Source organism: Cyrtonyx montezumae, unplaced genomic scaffold (assembly GCF_038088225.1).
Source record: "Cyrtonyx montezumae isolate F1298 unplaced genomic scaffold, pur_monq_1.0 scaffold_20, whole genome shotgun sequence".
NCBI lineage: Eukaryota > Metazoa > Chordata > Aves > Galliformes > Odontophoridae > Cyrtonyx > Cyrtonyx montezumae.
In genome coordinates this window covers 1,736,682-1,754,869 of record NW_027071937.1, presented here as the reverse complement: position 1 = coordinate 1,754,869, position 18,188 = coordinate 1,736,682, and the positions used below count along the sequence as shown (strand labels likewise).

At 44.6% G+C, this 18,188-nt stretch overlaps 2 protein-coding genes across 3 annotated transcripts in view; one reads left to right on the top strand and one right to left on the bottom strand.

The window, feature by feature from the left end:
• TTLL11 (tubulin tyrosine ligase like 11) overlaps positions 1 to 18,188 on the bottom strand; it is a 41,870-nt gene that overhangs the window by 1,886 nt on the left and 21,796 nt on the right. The window contains exons 7-10 of one of the 2 annotated variants that reach the window (XR_010622275.1): positions 16,358 to 16,615; positions 14,101 to 14,207; positions 10,400 to 10,742; positions 8,774 to 9,455 (exon numbers count right to left, since the gene is read on the bottom strand). Coding sequence is in view for 1 of the 2 variants with exons in the window: in XM_065737291.1 (XP_065593363.1) it covers positions 10,423 to 10,742; positions 14,101 to 14,207; positions 16,358 to 16,615 (685 nt within the window). In the remaining variant the exon portion in view is untranslated. The remainder of the gene's footprint in view (positions 1 to 8,773; positions 9,456 to 10,399; positions 10,743 to 14,100; positions 14,208 to 16,357; positions 16,616 to 18,188) is intronic. The other variant, XM_065737291.1, reaches the window with a different exon arrangement.
• PTGS1 (prostaglandin-endoperoxide synthase 1) overlaps positions 276 to 18,188 on the top strand; it is a 145,433-nt gene continuing 127,520 nt past the window's right edge. The window contains exon 1 of the mRNA XM_065737305.1: positions 276 to 541. Coding sequence (XP_065593377.1) covers positions 403 to 541 — 139 coding nt within the window. The 5' untranslated portion in view covers positions 276 to 402. The remainder of the gene's footprint in view (positions 542 to 18,188) is intronic.

Genomic DNA, 18,188 nt, shown 5'->3' with positions numbered 1-18,188 from the left:
TGGACGAAATCTGGGGGTGCAGTCAGTGCCCTCTGAGAGCTGGAAAAGACCCACCCAGACCCCCATTGGTTAGTGCTGAAGCAAAGTGCAATAAATCCTCTGCTCCCCCACCCCCCCTTTTGCCATGGCACTGCTTTTATACCACCATTCCCCTTCTTGCTTTTTCTTTCCCCCCATTTGTCAGAAAATCCTGGGTAACAGCTGCACCCATGGCAGCGCGCTGCCCTGCTGCCACAGCAGGCTGCTCAGTCCTTGCACAGTGAGATGCTAAAAAAAAATCACAAGTTCCAGTGCCAATACGTTCTGGAGCTGCTGCTTTGTTTCCTAAGCCAGTCTGAAACAAAACGCCAATCAGGACAAGATCCCCTTACAGTGCAGCTTCCCCAGCTCCTGTGAGTCCTTATGCTGCAAGAGTCAACAACTGGACCCAGCACGACCCTCCCCTGTCAAGGTTTGGGGATAGGTTTTAAGATCCAGGCTCAGCTCAGTTCTGTTACTTCTGTTTGTGTTTCTGTTATTTATAAACTGTACATTTCTATATGTGTGTGTGCGTGAGAGAGAGGCAGAGCCAGGACGTGGCTGCAGCCCCAGCCCTGGTGCCTGCTGTAGCAATAGCAGAGCAGTTCACTGCAGGAGGTGCTGCCAGCACCGGGTGAAGCAAGCACTGCGCGTGACCTTCGTGACCTGCTCCATCTTCTTTTCCATTCTTGCGCTTTCTAAAATAAGAGGCTGTTCTAGTGCAAACTTGTCCCAGTGTAATCAAAACTAAAACACAGATTTTTATCTTAATACAAGTCTTAATATTTTTTTGTAAATGTTTTCAGTGTTTACTGTAACGTATCTATCTCACTAACGGTTGTATATAGTAATTTACTTCTGGTGCTGCTTATTTGGTCAAGGTCTGGCTGTATCTCACTGCTGTTCAGCAGAGGTGGACTCCAGCTGGCAAATCCGGATCCAGCCCCAGGTTGTGAGTTCAGCCTCCTCCCCTTGGGGCACCTGAGGGAAGGGGAAGCAGCCATGGATCCAGGTTTGAGGTTGGCCCACCTCAAGAATTCTGTTTTAAGAGTTATCATTTGGGGTTTTGTTCATCTGTAGCAAACAATTCTGGGAAGAGAAAATATATATATAAGGAAAAAAAGCAAAATTCTGTGTAAATGGGGATGAAATGGACTGAACAATACTCCGGGGTCTCTGCAGACTCTAAGGACAGGGATGATGGCTTAAGTGCAGTGCCAACCAACAGGAGGGACTCGGGTCCTTCCCCTTTCCAGTTAATACTACAGCACAGTCACCAGCCCCTTTTGCACCAGATTAAGCAAATCCTGCTGCCATCCAAAGAGTCCTGTGTCACTCTGCATTGTCATTTGAGTCTGGTTGGTTTCGTTTTCTGCTTGTAAAGCACTGATTGCACTGTGAGAACATGCTGAGTCCGCCGGCCTGGCAGCCAGCCCACAGGACACAGATTCTGCTCTGAATATTCCTAAAGGGAGAAGCAGACCTGAGCAGTCCCCAGATTGCATCCAAAGCTGAGAATGCTCACAGGCTTCTCCTGTTACTTAAATCCATACCAGCGTACTACACAAGACCCACTAAGGTCTGATCCAGGACCTGCCCACCGTGCCCGAGCCCCAGAGGGCACTGCTCAGCCACAAGGCTCAGCTGCATGGCCGTCCTGCTCAGAGCCAGCTGAGCCCAGGGACAGCCCTGTACCAGTACCTGGCACCTTTTCCCTTGAGGAATATTAGAGGGAGGGGACAGGGGAGAGGGAGCTGACAGAAACACGGGCTTTCCAAACCAAATCCAGTCTTAGGAGCATTATACAACATTCAGAAACAATCATGCTTTGAAAGACCGTCACATTCAAGCACTGACTGCACTGCTAACCTGAGCTGTGACATTGCTGTAAATTCCACGTGGTTCTGCATCAGCTGCCAGCACCCCAAAGTGCAGTCTCCATGTTCACATATTCCTTTATCATACATCACTGTGTCTTAAGATATACCTCTCTCTGTATATCTGCTTAAGCTGATACTTGTTCCTGATAAGCAGTCACTATGTTTTATATCCTCTTATAAAGAAAAATCTCTTTTGTAAGTATGTTTAAAAAAAAATGCAAAGTGGAAGTGTTTGCTGAATCTCCTTCAGCTCCTTTTAAACTATGTAATAATGTACAGAGAAAGTTGTTGGTGTTCAAAGAAATGATGTGGCCGTGCAATTTATGTACATTTGCAATTAGAAATATTAAAGATTTATTTAGATATTTTATATAAGCGCTCTAGCACCTCTGCTCAGTCCTTTCCAGGCTGCAGTGCCCTCGCCAACCCTGTGCAGCCACGTCCTACCCACATCCTCTGCTCATACTATAAAAATATATACTATATGGGCACGAGCCCCACGGGCCGTGCAGAGCTGCTGATGGCAGTGTGTCACCCCAAGAAAAACCTCTCTCCAGCCCACGGTGGCCCTCACACCCATCAGTCACCATGGCCCTGGACACGTCCCTGCTCACACAGCGTGCAGCGAGGAGCTACTGCTGCTGTCCTGCAGCAACCGGCACAGCACGGCCCACGAGCCCTGGCACGCTGACGCGGTGTGCTGATGGCAGGGCTGGGGCTGCCTCGCTGCCCACTGCCTCACTCCCTGCACTGCACACCTCGGCCCTTCCCTGGCTTTCTCATAAAAATAGAAAATACAGAGAAGTCATTAAAACCCCAGGTACCATCAGCACCTCTGCCTCATTAACATCACCATAATTAGCTCCCCCGAGAGAAGACACGCTGGCAGCATCAAAATGAGTAGAGACACAGAGAGTAGCTGTGGCTCTTCCCCTGCACAGCACCAGCCCAGCTGAGTACTGGTCCCCTTGTGCTCCTGCTCCACCAACACCGACAAAACAAAGGCTGAAATCCTCTCTGGGAACTCACCCCATCCTGGCTGCATTGCTGCCTTCACCTGCACTCGACCACAGCTGCCCTGGGGACGAGCCCAGCTGATGGCCACAGGCTGCACCAAAGGGAGCACTGCCACTGCAAAGGGCTTGGGACAAAACGAGCCCTGTCCTCCCTGGGCAGCAGCGACTGCTCCTGCTGCCATCCAGCACAGGTCACAAGAGCCCCCAGGTATCTCACACATCCCACAACATACCTGACACATACCTGACACCTCTGTACCCAACTCTTAATGCCCGACCCCCTCCTCGTGGCACACGATGTACAGTCGGGGGGAAGTTTGAGCCTTTTACACAACGAGTTTAACTTTGTTGGCTTTGAAGGTCAGGAACAGAAAAAGAAAATCTCTCAGGAAGAAAAAGCAGCCCAGGAAACCCAGGGCATCAGTGCTCCAAGGAGGGATTAGTCAGTAGCACCTTGATTTGAATAAAACCTCTTCAGCATTCTGTTACGGCTTCATCAGAGCAGAGCTCGATTCTCAGCTGAGAATACCCAGAACAGCTCCATGCACTGACAGCTTTCGGCACTGGAGCCTCTCAGCATCTGGCTGCAACCACTCCCAGCAGGTTTGAGCACAGCTCCACTTGTCAGAAGGGCAAGGCTGGGAGAAGTGAGGCTCAGAATTGCAAATCAGCAGCCAGAACAATAAGGGCATCACGGGGCTGGGAGGCTGGGGATTGCCAATGTGTTTGCTTGAGCTTTTTAATCTGGAGAGTCGTTTTAGCCCAAGACTCATCAGTATTAATAATGTTCTTGTAATTGCAACCTTGCACATTCGTATCAGGCTCCATTGTGTCAGGATCAATAGGCTGCAGACTGTGCCCCAGCACAGGAGCAGCACGGCCTTGGCTCTGGGCAGCCTTGCCCCACTCATCCACCCTGGCAAAGCTGCCCTCCTCCAGCACTGTGGCACACATGTGCTTACTGACCAAAGAGCAGTAAAACTCCGTGGAAGTCACACGTGAATGCCATTGGCCTTGCTTTCCTGAGGGACACACAGCTGGAGCACAACTTCCCCAAGGCCTCTAGCAAGAGAAGTGCATCTGCCTCCCACCCCTTCTGCAAGCAGCCATCCCACGGGTATTACATCAAACCCCAGAGCTAAAGCTCTTCGGAGATGCAATTTGGAGCAGCCAATACTCAAATCTCCAAAGCCTCAGCCCTAAAGATGGGGAGCAGAGCTTCTCCCTGCCAGAGAAGTCAATAAAAACAGGTGAGCAGAAAGGAAAGGGCTGGAAGAACAAGAGTCATTAGCGGAAGCTTGTTTGTGCTAATTAGATCATTATCTGGAAACTATCAATGTTGCTATTTCAGCTCCTCTTGCTGTTTACAACCTTATTTTATCCATGTCTACCAGGGAAGGCCACAGCAACGTTCAGGCTGCAGTGCTTCCCACTGCCAACCCTCACTCACTCAGAGCCCTCCAGCATCTCCCCAGCTCCATGGCAGCACAGGGCAGAGCACAAAGGCTCCCAAGTGGAAGCCAGCTCCAGCACCACGACACTGCCCTGAAATACCAATTAAAAACAATGTTAGCAGAGAAGGAGATTAAAGCCACTGAGCCAGCGAAGTGGGTACAGCAGGAGGTCAGCAGAGCAGGCTGCACACTGCTGTCATCTAATGCACCGTGCCACCTCTGCCTGGCTCCACTAGCAGCAGAGCTGCTCACAGGCTCAGGTTTGAATCACGTTCCCTTCACCCAGGGGAAAATGTTTTCCAGCCTGTCATTATGTGCCCTGCACTATTATTGATCTTAGAGAGACGTGGGACGAGGTTATTCAGTTATTAAAAAGGAGGTGAGAGGAAGAGAGAGAGGTTTGGACACCTGTAGGATTTCTGCAGTTTCCTACCTGACAGCAAGCACAATGCCACGTCACATACATAATATTGATGTAGGCCCTTTACATTATCAGATTTTCTCATTGCTGGTGTAAGCCCTAATTGAATAACCCTGACCATCTGATTTTTTCCACCTTCAAGGAATGAAACCTGAACAGAGATCCCAAGCTGATTGCTTTTGTTTTATTACAGCCAATTTTTTTCTACCTGAAACCCATAATCCTCCCTCATCTCTCTAAGGGAAAGCACTGCAACCTGGACTGAAGAGGACAAACATGAGGCCACAGACTCAGTCTACAAATGATAAACTGGGGAGCTGGGGTCTGAGTATGTGAAAAGCATCACTATAGCTCGCTTTTGGGTTCATCCTTTGCAGCAATTCTGTACCTGTTCTACACTGTACTTGCAGAAAAAAGAAATTAGTACTCGGGGGAATTTCTTCCTGCCATCAGACTGCAAAAATACACCTCCCAGAGAGCCACCTCAGCCACTTCAGGGATGCACTGCCTCCGGGGGAGGGGACAGCCCTGTCCCATCCAGCTCCCTTCCCACAAAACCCCTGGAGACATGGTTAATCCTGGAGATTGGTTAATCCCACATGCTTGGTAGACAGTGTGTTTATCACCACCAATCCAAAAGAGCTTGTAATCTGCTGCTTTAATAAACTGCACTATTTGCTAATCTAGCCACGAGAGCTCTGTCTGAGCACGGCTCAACGTGACAACGAGTGGCTGTGTGGAGCCACTGGATGCCACCAAACAAATCAGGCCGCGATGCTGAATGCCACCGGGCAGACTGTGCATCACTGTGAAACTAAGCACAGCCACCAGCTCCTCTGACAGCCGAGGACAAGCTGGAACATACACAAGGGGGTTATTTTCTGTCAAATTACCTTGCCCTTTAACACAACAGTGCAATAAGGATACACAGAAAGGTCAGTGGGGCTCTGCTGCACTCAGGAGGCGTGAAGCAAGCCTGTACTTGGCTCCTCCAGGCCTTTCCTGCAGAGCCCATCTGCACCCCTGGGCTGAGCTCAGGTTAAAACACCAACACGCAGCCCCTGCTGCACTACTGAACAGAAGTGTACTCAAATAAATCACCTCAAACTTAGAAGATGCCATTAGCTATTAACAAACACTCCAGGCCTATGGGTGAAGGTAATTCAATATGATGTGCTTGGGCACGCAAGGTAATAGGTTTCAGCTGAATACCATGTGATGCAATCTCTTCAATAGGAGGTTAAATGAGGCTGAGACAGGGACCAGATGGATTTATTTGGGTAGCAGGTTTTTTTGTTGTTGTTTTTGTGTGCTTCTGTCTGTGTGCTTAAGGTAAAGAGAAGGTAAGGAAAGCAGCATGTTGGCTTGTTTCTGGAAGCAGCTGGCAAGAAAGGCCACAAGGAGCACACAGCAGGGATGGCAGCATGGCTGCAAACATGCATGGCCTCAATCAGAGACAGCAGCTACTCCCAAACCTATTTAAAAGGCAGCACTCAATAAAAATCAGACCTTTAATTGCTGACTTTACTACCAAGAACTTTTTACAGCCATCTTGTAAGCAGGGCTAACAGAGACTCGGGTGACCACGCACAGACCTGTTGGTCACAGAAATTAGTAGTCACAACTTTTTGGACGGTGGCAGGTGCAGGCTCAGCCTCGCATCAGAAAGGCTGCAGATAACAGCAGGGCAGCCCTGTGCTGGCTTCCAGCACCTCTCCTGCCACACACAACAGCACTCAGACCCCCACTACACAGCCTGCCCCAAAGAGCTGAACAAAGCTCTGCCAGAGGAGGCACAGAAGGAGCTCCACGGTCCCACGTCTCCCCTTGGCAGCAGGGAGCTGGGGAAGCTCAGAGCTCCTCAGACAGCCCTTACACTGCTGCCCAGCCCTGGTGACCTCAGTGAGTCTAACAGCCTTTATTTCCGAGTAACAGCACAACAAATACAATCAGGAGGCAGAAGGTGAGAGTTCGGTTTCCCCTCCTTTGTAATGACAGAAGTAGGAAGACAAAAGGCAAAAGCAAGAGAAAAAAAAACAGTTAAAAGCTGTGAGAACAAGAGCTTCAAGAAAAAATAAAGGGAATTTCTTCGATTAAAACTGAGGGCAATGGGTGAGCAGAAGGCAGGAGAGCAAAACAAAACGCTTTCCTACTAATCCGTTTAGGCGCTGCTAATGATGCTCACTCTCACGATGGGCAGTAACCCCGAGAAGCAGACTGCTCCTCCTCCACCCGCACGGCTTCCCCCACCCAGGACCCGCGTGACGTTAACCTGACCTGCACCGGGAGCCCCTTCCAGCACAGAGCACCTCCCCTGCTTCCAACGAGCCATGCAGAGCTCGGAGGGTGCGATCCGTCCTCCATCTCTCGGAGGGCTGTGGTCACCTGATGATGTGCTGAACCCGAGATTAATGCAGCACCTGCAGAGCAGGGGGAGGAGAGCTGCAGCTGAGAAAACAAACTGAAGCAGGTGGACTCGGGGCTCACGCCGGAGAAGCATTAACTGCCTAATTAGCTCAACACCTCAATTTCAAAACCTGCTTTGAAAGAAAGTCGCTAGGAGTGCCTGGCAAGGAAAGCAGTCCAGGCAGAGGGAGCAATTCAGTTTCAAGTGCCAAATCAAGTTAGAGGCAGAAGATAAATTTCAACCAACTCAGACAACAAGAGCTCTGTGCAGAGTTAACAATTCACACAACTCGAAGTCAAACAAGGAGTCACAAAACAAATTCGGGTGGGTTCAGGCTGGAGACAAGCCTGCAGGGAGGGGAGATGAGTGGACTGAAGTTCTGCATGCGTTTGCCTCAGATCTGCTCTAGATGCTCAGGTGTTTCAAATCTGCTCCACATGTTCAGGTGTTTTACTTGGATTTATGCCCAGGGAGGAACACCAGACCCAATGTGCCTGATAACAAGAACCATTTCACTGGGATGCAATGTTTATTTATGCTCAGAAATGGAATACTGAATGCTCTGTTATTTTCTGAAAAGATTACATTAAAAATACTATTAATAAAACGCTTGCCTACCTTTCATATTTTGTTTTTCCTGCTAGAAAGCTATCTCAGGATTAACAGATTATCAGTGCATTAGCATTCATATTTCAAGTTCAGTATCTCTGGTCATTTTCTTGTGTTTGCACAGACAAGGGACTTAAGAGCTATGCAAAATTGCTTTGGATGCTAAATAATATTGCAAGGAAATTGCATTAGATGGGAGGGAAGAGAATGTGACTTTGTTGTGATGTCTCTGCAGTACACTCCTATTTTATTTCAATCCCCCCACACACCCCCCCAAGAATAATATGGCATCCAGTTTTCCAATTAGACAAATATATGAACACTGAGTTACTAGAGGCAGATAATAGAATATTTTATCTGCTCTTCATATTTGAAATGGGAAACAGAGTATACTGCATCAGCCTGTGGGTGCACAGGTTATGAAAATCTGTATGAGATCCAGAGAATATAAAGATCTCCAGTGTTCTTTATATACAATAGTCAATTTAATCCACCGATATCAGGGTAACTTCTGTAGTAGCCAAAAAGAGGGCATTTTAGTGCACAGATTGTACTACTTGAAAGCTCCAAAGAAAAGTATTCACATCTGTACTATTTCAAATCCTAGTCCTCTGTAACTCTGTCTTTACAGGACATCAATCACAAGATGAGGGAAACTGTAAGCTATTTTCTAGTAACACACTGCCAATCGCAAGACAAATGTCAGATGTCACAAAACGAGGAGTAACCATTTTTCAGCTTGTGAATGTCTTCAAATATATTACAATGAAACTGTGAAAAAAATGACCCTTTCAGCTTCGTTTGCTCTGACAGCTGCCAGACCTCAGAGTTTGGTATTTTATCTTCATACTGCAATAATCCTTATGAAACTTAAACAAGGCAGAGGGCAGTGGCATTAGTCTGCAATCACCCTCTTATGTACAACACAAAATTACAAACAGTGTTACTGAACAAAAACTGATTCTTACTTGTGTTATGTAAAGGAAGGAGAAGCAGCTACTCCCACATTTGTTATTAACACATGCTAGGTATTAGATTCTTGCAGGCTGAGCTTCACTTCTGCGTCGCAGTGCCATGCTCCTGATTGCCACTTGGGAAAACAACATGCTGTTTAAAACTAAAAATCAGGAAAGTAAATCCTAAACATTTCCTGGAGTAAAAAGTCACTCAATACTGTGTGTGCAGTTAGCCCTTGACATTAAGTGTGAGGGCTCTCTGCACTGACAACATGCTTCGTGCATGGCAGACAACACTTCTTGTACATCATCCCTGGTACATTCAGAACTCAGGATCAGATCATTTTCTCAAAGCAAATTTAACTGCCAGACATTTTACCTTCTTCAAGTTTTCTCATTTCTGGCAGTATGACAAACACATGAGTAGATTATTAACATGAAATAATAAAAGAAAGGAGGAAAATCAAATTATACATCATCATGGTAAAATATGAGACCAGAAAGAAATGGACTGAACAGCACTCATGTACTAAGTTATCTGAGTCCTTCTCAGTCTCACGTCTCTGCTTAGCCCACCCCCCCCCCAGAAGAGTGTGATTATGCAACTCACAGTTCATTGCTTGAAAAATAAGACTACTCTGCAGAACTCCTCCAAAAGAGCTCCAGTGGAGGCCAGCACTCTTGACAAAATATCCTGTTGAATAATATAGATCTGAGTTGTAGAGAATTGTAGGTAAGGGAAAAATGAAGATTATGTGCTCTAGACACGTGTCCAAACAAGATAACAATCAACAAAAAAGTACAAAAATAAGCAAACTCAGAGCACAATTAGTTTAGCCTAAAGTGACCAGATTGGCCTTCAGGATGACTTCTTACACCTTTATGCTGTAAGGCTCTTTGCAGCAATAGTGCTTACTACCTGAATACAAAAACAACTCCTAATTCAACAACTTACTTAATGAACGTTGTTTCTTCCTATGAATCATTGTGATCTTACTGTTTCTGTGGAAGCCAAAGGATGAACATCTCTCATTGCTTTTTAGAAAGTTAACAGTACTTTCCATGGCAAAGACATGTGCAAGGAAGTAGAAGCCAGAAGATGATTTCAGTGGCTTAAGATTGATTTAAAAAGGTAAGTGCACAGCTATAGGCAACGAGCAAATATGTACCGATCCCACCAAGTACAGTCCAAGCAACTGAAATAATGCATCAAAGCCTGAAGTCTGACCAAAAAGTAATCCCAGGTTTTTGTTTTCAAAAGTACACATCTGGAATTTGTGACTGCAGCTCCTGAATTGGAATCCATGATCCATTTAGTGCTCTCAAAGTGCGTAACTCCTTTGACGTGAGTGTGCCACTCAGGCAGTGCACCCAATCCCATGATGTTGGTTATCTTCCCACTACGCTTTTGTTCCTTGTCTTCACATTTGGAATAAAAGCACAGCTCGTCACGTGAGATTTACCTCAGTGGAGAGGTTAAAGAAAAAGCCATTGGGAGGAAGGTTCATTATCTGAGAATGGGACCTCACAGCTGATTTTTTTGAAGAGCTAAGTAAAAAAACCAGCTGTAACAAACAGTTACAACCAACAGATGAAGGAACTCAAGAGTCCGTTCCACCTCCCGCAGTTTATACGTACCTGGAGATTAATTCCCAGTTCTCTCAGTCTCTCCCTGCTCCTGGTGAGACAGCACCAGGATAACAGTGGCTCCTACAATCTGCACATTTACCAGCTGCAGCCGTGCAATTGAGGAGGGGCGTGTGTGCAGCTGTAACCTCAAGTCCATCTGTTGGACACGTAACCACTGCACTTCGGCGCTCCGCAGTCCCTCGGCCACAGAGCGGGCGCTTCTCGCCCAGGGCAGCCAGGTGATACTCACAGAAGTCAATCAGTGATGCCACTTGCTCGTGAAGAGGGAGTGACTTGTATTTTTTCTGAGCCAAGCAGAAGAAAGCTTCAACAAAGGCTTGCAAACACATTCCTGCAAGGAAGATGAATTTAAGGAAACTCATAACACGCAAAAAATAAAAAGATCTCATTTCTGCGCTTTCATTCAGTTTTATTTCAACTGAATAAAAAAAACTGTTTAATTGCAAGGAGGGAAAATGGTGCAGTGCCAGAAAATTCCGCTGCTGTAATAAACTCTCTGCTCTGCCCCTTCTCAAACAAGAGTGCCCTGCAGAAGCCATACGCTGCATTATGAAACTCTTCAGTGTTCTTTGATCGCATCAACCTAATAACAAATTACCACGGCCGATGGAAAGAGGGGCTGCACGTTAACTCTTAATCCTTATATTTAAAACTTTGAAATAATACCTCCTTCCATTTTTCACTGAGAAGCCTGACTGCGGTCAGTTCTGCAGAATGTGAGCAACAAGGGCCCACTGCAGCTGCCCTGTGCTTTAATGGCTCTCCCAGTTTGAACATACACTTAAGAAGATTAGTTTAGAATGAGCTTTGGTTTTTGTGTTGGTTTTTTTTTTTTCTAACAGTGCTGGTTTATCGATGCTGCAGGAAGGACACCTTTTCTGAATATTACTATTACATCCTCAAGTACAATTTTCTCAACTAAGACTGCAGCTGGGGTCGCTTACAATCTTGGCAGCAGAACAGCTTCCAAGAGAACTGCTGGGTTATCAGAAAGCAGCAGCTGCCAGCTCGCTAAATTGTTTTATCAGTCACGGTGAGCTGCAGGCAGGGAAAGCACCTTTAGCAACATCCACACTGTCTCCCCTGTAAGTGACACTCACGTGAAGCGCTGATGAAAAACGTTGGAAGCTGTTTCATGGTCAGAGCTGGAAGCAGGCCAAGTGCAAAGACAACACAAGAGAGGGGGAGGCTGCTGAGGAAAGGATGCCAACTAACCACATAAATGACAATGAAATCCTAAATGCAAATACTCATTTCCCACAGGTGTCATATCTGTAGAACAAAATGACTAGACATTTCTTGACACACCTGGAAACTTGTCCACATCTGTGAAGCTGAGATTTGTGATGCTCCAGCACAGAACACCTACAGATGTATTATATGCAAGGGAGACCTGAAGTCAGCCTCAACTGGGAGACTTTTTTCTGCTATTTTGACATTTTAATAAAAAGATGAAAGATTATATACATTGATGTCCAAAATCAGCCTGGGGTCAGCTCAGCACAGAAAGGGTTCTCAGAAGCTCAGGGAAGATGTGAGTAAATTAAAGCCCTGAAGCAATGCTCTGCTGCCCCAGAGCTGTCTGCTGCATTAACACCTGAGCATTATTTCAGAAGTACACATGAAGCAAGCACACTTACTGTAATAACCCAAGTCCATAAAATAATCAGCAGAAGAAACCCTTCGTTGATGTTTTGTAACCAGCTGTTCTCTTGAGCAAATGACTTGCTTTAGTGACCTCAGGTAAACGTGCAATGCCATTTGTATTAAGCAGCAGAAAATGGGGCATCCTGGTATTATCTCCAGCACCCAGTCCTTTCAGATCCCTTAATGCTGCAGCAATAGCGTGCTACCACTTAGGACTAAATTACATATTCAAACATGTACAAATATTGAAAGAGGTTTCCAGTGCAAGAAATCCTTTCTAAACTTCAGCAGAAGAAATACATCAGGAACTATCTCCCTGATCTGCACACACAGCCAGCTCTGGGCCCAAAGGTTGGCAGCATGGATCCTGTGCTATTATAACCATTTCTCACCATGGGGAAACTAATTATATCGGAGAACGCCTGCCCTTCAGTGTGAGCAGCAGACAGCAGCCAAACTCATGGAAGAAACCACTGACATTTCAATTAGTTTGTTTTCCTTTGAAAGGAGTTTATGAGAAATCTGTCTTACAAGCCCCAGAAGTGAACACAGATGTATTCTCCTCTGGATACAGGTAAACTGAACGGAGTTTGTAACTTCAGGTCTATACAGAAGAGATTTGGATGCTCTGAGATGTCTGGGCTTTTTATTTTTATTTTTTTTTTGGAGGGGGAAGGGGAGATGAAACCAATTTTCACATTTATGTATAAAGATTAAAAAATGATCTATGTAATTACATTTTTAAAAGGAAACCAAAGAGATGGATGGGATGTGTTCTCTTCAGCCTGCTTATTAAACAGTGGGATATGTTTTTGTAATAGGTGAATATTTTAAGTGCAACTGTCTAACAGGAAGATATTTATATTCATTTTCCCAACCACTTGACTACCAAGAAGATACATGATGGTAACACAGTACATCACTGGGGAGCTGGGAATAAGATCAGAGTTTAATAAACATTTTCCTTTTGGCTTGAAAATTCTGAAGAATTCCTACTGCTGCTTAGCAAACAGCCTCCTATAGCTGCTTTTCTAATCTAACGTTTTCAAGGAATATATTTCAGTTTAAATGCACTTTCCTACTAGAGAGGTAAGACATTCAAACACTGATCTGTCACATTTCACCCTCGCCGGAGGCACACGCTGCGGTGCAGGCCTGGAACCTCCTGCAGAATGCAGAATAACTCAGAGCAGCTGAGAGGAGGTCCCAGGACAGGGGAATCCCTGGTGGAGGAGATTAATTCCTTACAGAAGCCTTTCAGCCATACTGAGTATATTCTTACATCGAACATTACAATCCACACTGGATGTAAAAAGGTTTAAAGGCGACTGAAGTGACTAATGCTCTTACATGAGCAAACAGAAGCACGGTTTGCCACAAGGGGTGCTTGTGGGGAAAAGCACTGCTAATCACCCTTAATAACAGCCAATTAAATAGTGAGCACCGTGTGAGTTTGCATAGATACCCACTGTCCTTCTCTCAGCCAGCACAAAGTCAGTGAAAAAGGAAAATAAAAGTAAATGAGTATAGAGTTGGGCAACTGGGAACTCCAAAAAGTAATACGGGAGGTTTTCTGTGTCCCCAGAGTGACCTGTTTGGATAACAGAATTAAATCAGAATGAAGTTGATCATATTTATCTCTAGCTCCTGCACAGGTTTTTGTTTGACTTTTTGCTGGACTGTGTAAGCTACTCCAATAGGGACATATCTTCTTACACTGTAATTAAGTTGGCCGTTCCACTGGGAATGCTTCTGAGTGCTCTTCTGCAACGAGAATTATGAATACTAAACTGCAAGCATAAAAGGGGCTTATGGAAGGTTTATGCCATTAAATAAACCGAAAACTAAGAGCGATCTATTCTGTAGATACAGGCAAACTGCCATGGAAGCAAACAGGAGCTGTTGTACATGCCCCAGTATATGTGCTGTATGTGCCTTGCTCCCATCAGTTTTGCTGAAAGCTCTGGGGGCACTTAAGCTATAAAAACTACAAAAAAAAAACCCACTGATTTTCACCGTCTTCAAATACAAAATAGCATTACCTGATTCTTTGTGATCAATCCCCATACTGTTCCACCTTCTTGTGATATCAATGTATAAGATATCTACAGAAGCCATTGAAAAATTGCTGTTACTGAGTTTGCAGTTTCTGTTAAAAGTGAACAACAAACAAACAAATTGTCTGATTACTTCCAAGCCATAAAAACCTATGCAAGTGCAACGTGGAGAACAGTGGGGAACATTTTACCTGTGTCCTAAGTACGCTCACTGTAACTTGCTTAGTCTAACAAAAGGCACACAGCAGATGCCAAACAAGCTGCCATTAATTAAGCCTACGTATCTGAAGATAAAGGCCCTGAATCTTTTATGTGCAGAACATCTCACGTATGTAACTTGTACTGCTGCCTGCTCAGATCATGGCAGTGCCACGTTTGCCAAGAAATAGCTGTGGGCAGGAGAGCAGTTCAGATAGAGGCAGGCATCTAAATCCCATCTGCACGTTCAATCTCTCATCAACATCTAGTAGCAAAAGGCAGGAGGTCAGATGACACATTAACTGGTTTATCTTTACCAAAAAAAAAAAAAGACAAAAAAGGCAAAAAAGAAAATTCTGAATGTTTAAATTAAAACTCTGATGACCACCTGTTAAGAACAGCTTTCCGTCAGGTGGCTGCTACTCCCCTGAGGACATAATAGAATGGTGTTAATTGGTATATGATAAAACCCAGCACAAATCCGCACAATCTGTACAAGGCACAGTTTGCACTCGGACAAACTGATCCTGTTTGGAAAGGACTGGAGGGAAACTTTCAGGCACAGAATAACTCCTGCACAGATCTGTCCTACGTGTTACTGAACACTGCATGGAAAACAGCATCTCTGGATGGATCTCAGGCATTGGTGATAAGCACATGTGGGAGATCTGACACTTGTGTGGTCTGAGCCCACACTATAGCTCTGATCAGTAGATGAGAATGAGCCATCTGCTGCAGATTCCAGATGTCTGGCAGCACGGCTGGAGCCAGTGCACGTGCCAAAGTGTTGCCAAGAGCTCGGGCCAGGAGAAAAAACGCTGTGAGTACTGCTTATGTTTTAGAATGAAGAAATTACTGAAGGGGAGCAAAAATTTGGGCAGGTAATCTTTGAAACCACCTGCCCACGCACATCTGCACATAAATCACACTTGTGTTCATTTCATCCTTGAAAAAAATGAGAGGGAATAGATCACACAATCTGAAAAGAGCAGTAAAGACAGCATCTCAGAGAAAGGCCACGCAGTCGGTGTGCATCATCTGGGGAAAAGTAAAGAAAACATTGGCCAATATGAAAAAGTTTAATTTAACGTGCCTGAGGAAACTGCAAAGTCTATTTCACTGATATACGACAATTTATTTTACTATTATTAAAATAAAATGTTGGCATTGTACTGCGCTCATCTGACAAGTGCCAAATTAAGGCTCAACTAAACAGAGAACACAGAACCAGAAAACACCCTGCACTGATCTGTAGGCAGAACACATGCCTTCAGTATTTTTCTATATATCTGTTATTTGTATAAATCAAACGGTTTATATTCGATTCATCAATGCTAAATGCATCTGCATAGAAACAGAATTTGTATTTTAAGAGTACATGTGCTGCTGCAGCTTATTTCTTCTGTCATTCTCAGTGAAAGACAGAAAATGAGAAATTTGTACCATGACAAGAACAGATACATCCATAAAAAAAAAAAGAAAAAATCCCAAAAAACAAAGCACGTGGGAAAAAAATAAATAGAGTTCCTTCCCACTGTAGGTTGCAGTTTCATGACGTAAATCCTTAGAGTGCAGAGCATCACTAACTGGCATTTGAGATCCTCTGCTCTGGCCTGGGGCCAACGGCTATGCCCCACAGCTGGCAATCAGATCTCTAGTGACCCAATTTCAACTGTCATGTTTGTAGTAAATCTCAGGAATACGGTTGTGAGAATGTGACATGTTGACTAGGACTGCAAATAGTGTGTCCCAGAGTATCAGTGATCTGCTGTAGCATAAAGACCCACATTTCTACTAGACTTGGTTTCATAGGTCAGGCATCGTTGGATTAATTTATTTATTTTTAAAACGTGCAGTGGTTCAATGGATCTTAAGGGGAGGAGCCCCTTCAGAAGGCACCACTAAACCTACCAGCTCCAAGAGTGCCACTGTTACCCGTCCTTACAACAAAAGCTCAGTGACAGCAGTACTACCCAGCAGGACCTTGAGTTACTAACTTTTCTACTGCACCTTATGCCATTCCTAAACAAAGCACGTTACTGACCTTATAAAAGTCCGGAATCCTGTTGGCCCCAATTTTGTTGTCCCTTTGACACCAAGAAATCGGATGAACAATGCAGCCACGCGGTCCACAAGCCGCAGATAATTGAATTGTTTAGCATACTTGGGAAACACTTGCTTGAGACAGAGGGAGGGCAGGCCAGCCTCTGTGTTCCTGCTGGTGTCGTGCTCCAGTCCACCTGCTGGCCCAGCATCCAGGAGATCCTCTTTTGTTTCTGACACGTGCTCTGAAGTCTGAGATCTGTAGCATGTAAAATAACCACAGCCCACATTAACCTTATTCTTGCAAGATTCAGTGTCCTCCTTCTTGCATTTTTTTTTAATTATGAAACATTACCTTACGAGATCTTTACAACAACTTATAATCTTACATAAATCCTGCACTTCTCTAAAGCAGAAATCATGTTATAGGAGTATCCAAAGAATCACGAGCAGAACATTTGAGCTCACAGAAGGTAACAGGCTAACGCTGTCCCACGCAGACAAGCAGCCATCAGATAACAGCAGCGTGCAGTTACAGCCAGCAAACAAGTTTACATTAAAAACCGAATTTCATGAAATTTCATGGAGCATTTCATGGGAAACGCTTAGAGATTATTACAACCTAGTGCTATTTAAACTTATTTCCCAGTAAGGATTAGAAGCTTCTACTTTCCTGATAAGTGAGGAACAAAAAGCACATGAACATTTGCAAAGAAGGCATTCTTAACAGCACATTCAGAAGGGATGGGGTCCACACCAATGCATACTGGCACTTTTCAGAAGACAACGGCTGGGCAATCCCATTAGTGTTTCTTCAAATCCTCTGTGAGTACTGTCAAAATACATTATTTCATCTTCACTGTTGTTGACAAATTCCCTTAACAGAGTTGATCGAGATAATTATGTTCTGAAATTAATGTTACGTGTTTATGCAGCATGTGTTGTTACATTTCTTCTGCTCCGGATACACCTAGAAAATATTAAATTATATTGCTGCATGTTCTGAAATTCGGACAGCTGTGGTAACTACTTGGCACCCACTATGCACACACACATTTTCATTTTCTTCCCTGTCATTTTTCTAACTACACATCATCAGGAATAATTCACACTGGGTACTAAAAAATTAGTGCTTTTACTGCATTGCTCTTTTGTGTTCCTGAACAGATTTAGTGTCCTTCATAAAGTTCTGTTCCAGCAGAGAATAACAAAGCACATTGTTATTATCCACCCACAACACCGTAATAACTATCAAGCCAAAGCTATAGGAAAGCTGAACTTTCCACTTTGATACGTGGAGGCAGACTTCCTCAGCCCCCATGCTCCCATCCTGGAGGCAGGACACTGATCCACTGACACACCATGTCTTCTTCCAGTCCAGGATACTTCAAAGTAAAGACCACTTACAGGAAAAAGAAATTAGTAACTGCAAAAAATAAGAAGTTTGAATTCAATTGTGATATCTAATGTCTAAAAACCACTTTTGGAGCTCTGACCCTCTTACAATCCAGGCTTTGAACTTACACATTCCCACCTAAGATGAGAGCAGCTCACCAGTGCCTGATCTCAGGTATGGCTGCTCAGCACCACCATGGGGAACCTCCGTCAGATGTCACCTCTGAGTATCTGCAATTGTGACCATTTTTTGGCAAGATTAGAGATTCTAAAAAGTCTTAAAAAAAGTAAAGAACAGTTTAGGTACGGTAGACTCAGTAACACTCCTCTGCTGCAAATAGCAGCAAATAGCAAAGTAGAAAGGTAACGTTGTGTAAACCTTCACTTAAATAAAGACAAACATTATATATTCATAGTTGCATTCCTTGTCACGTGCA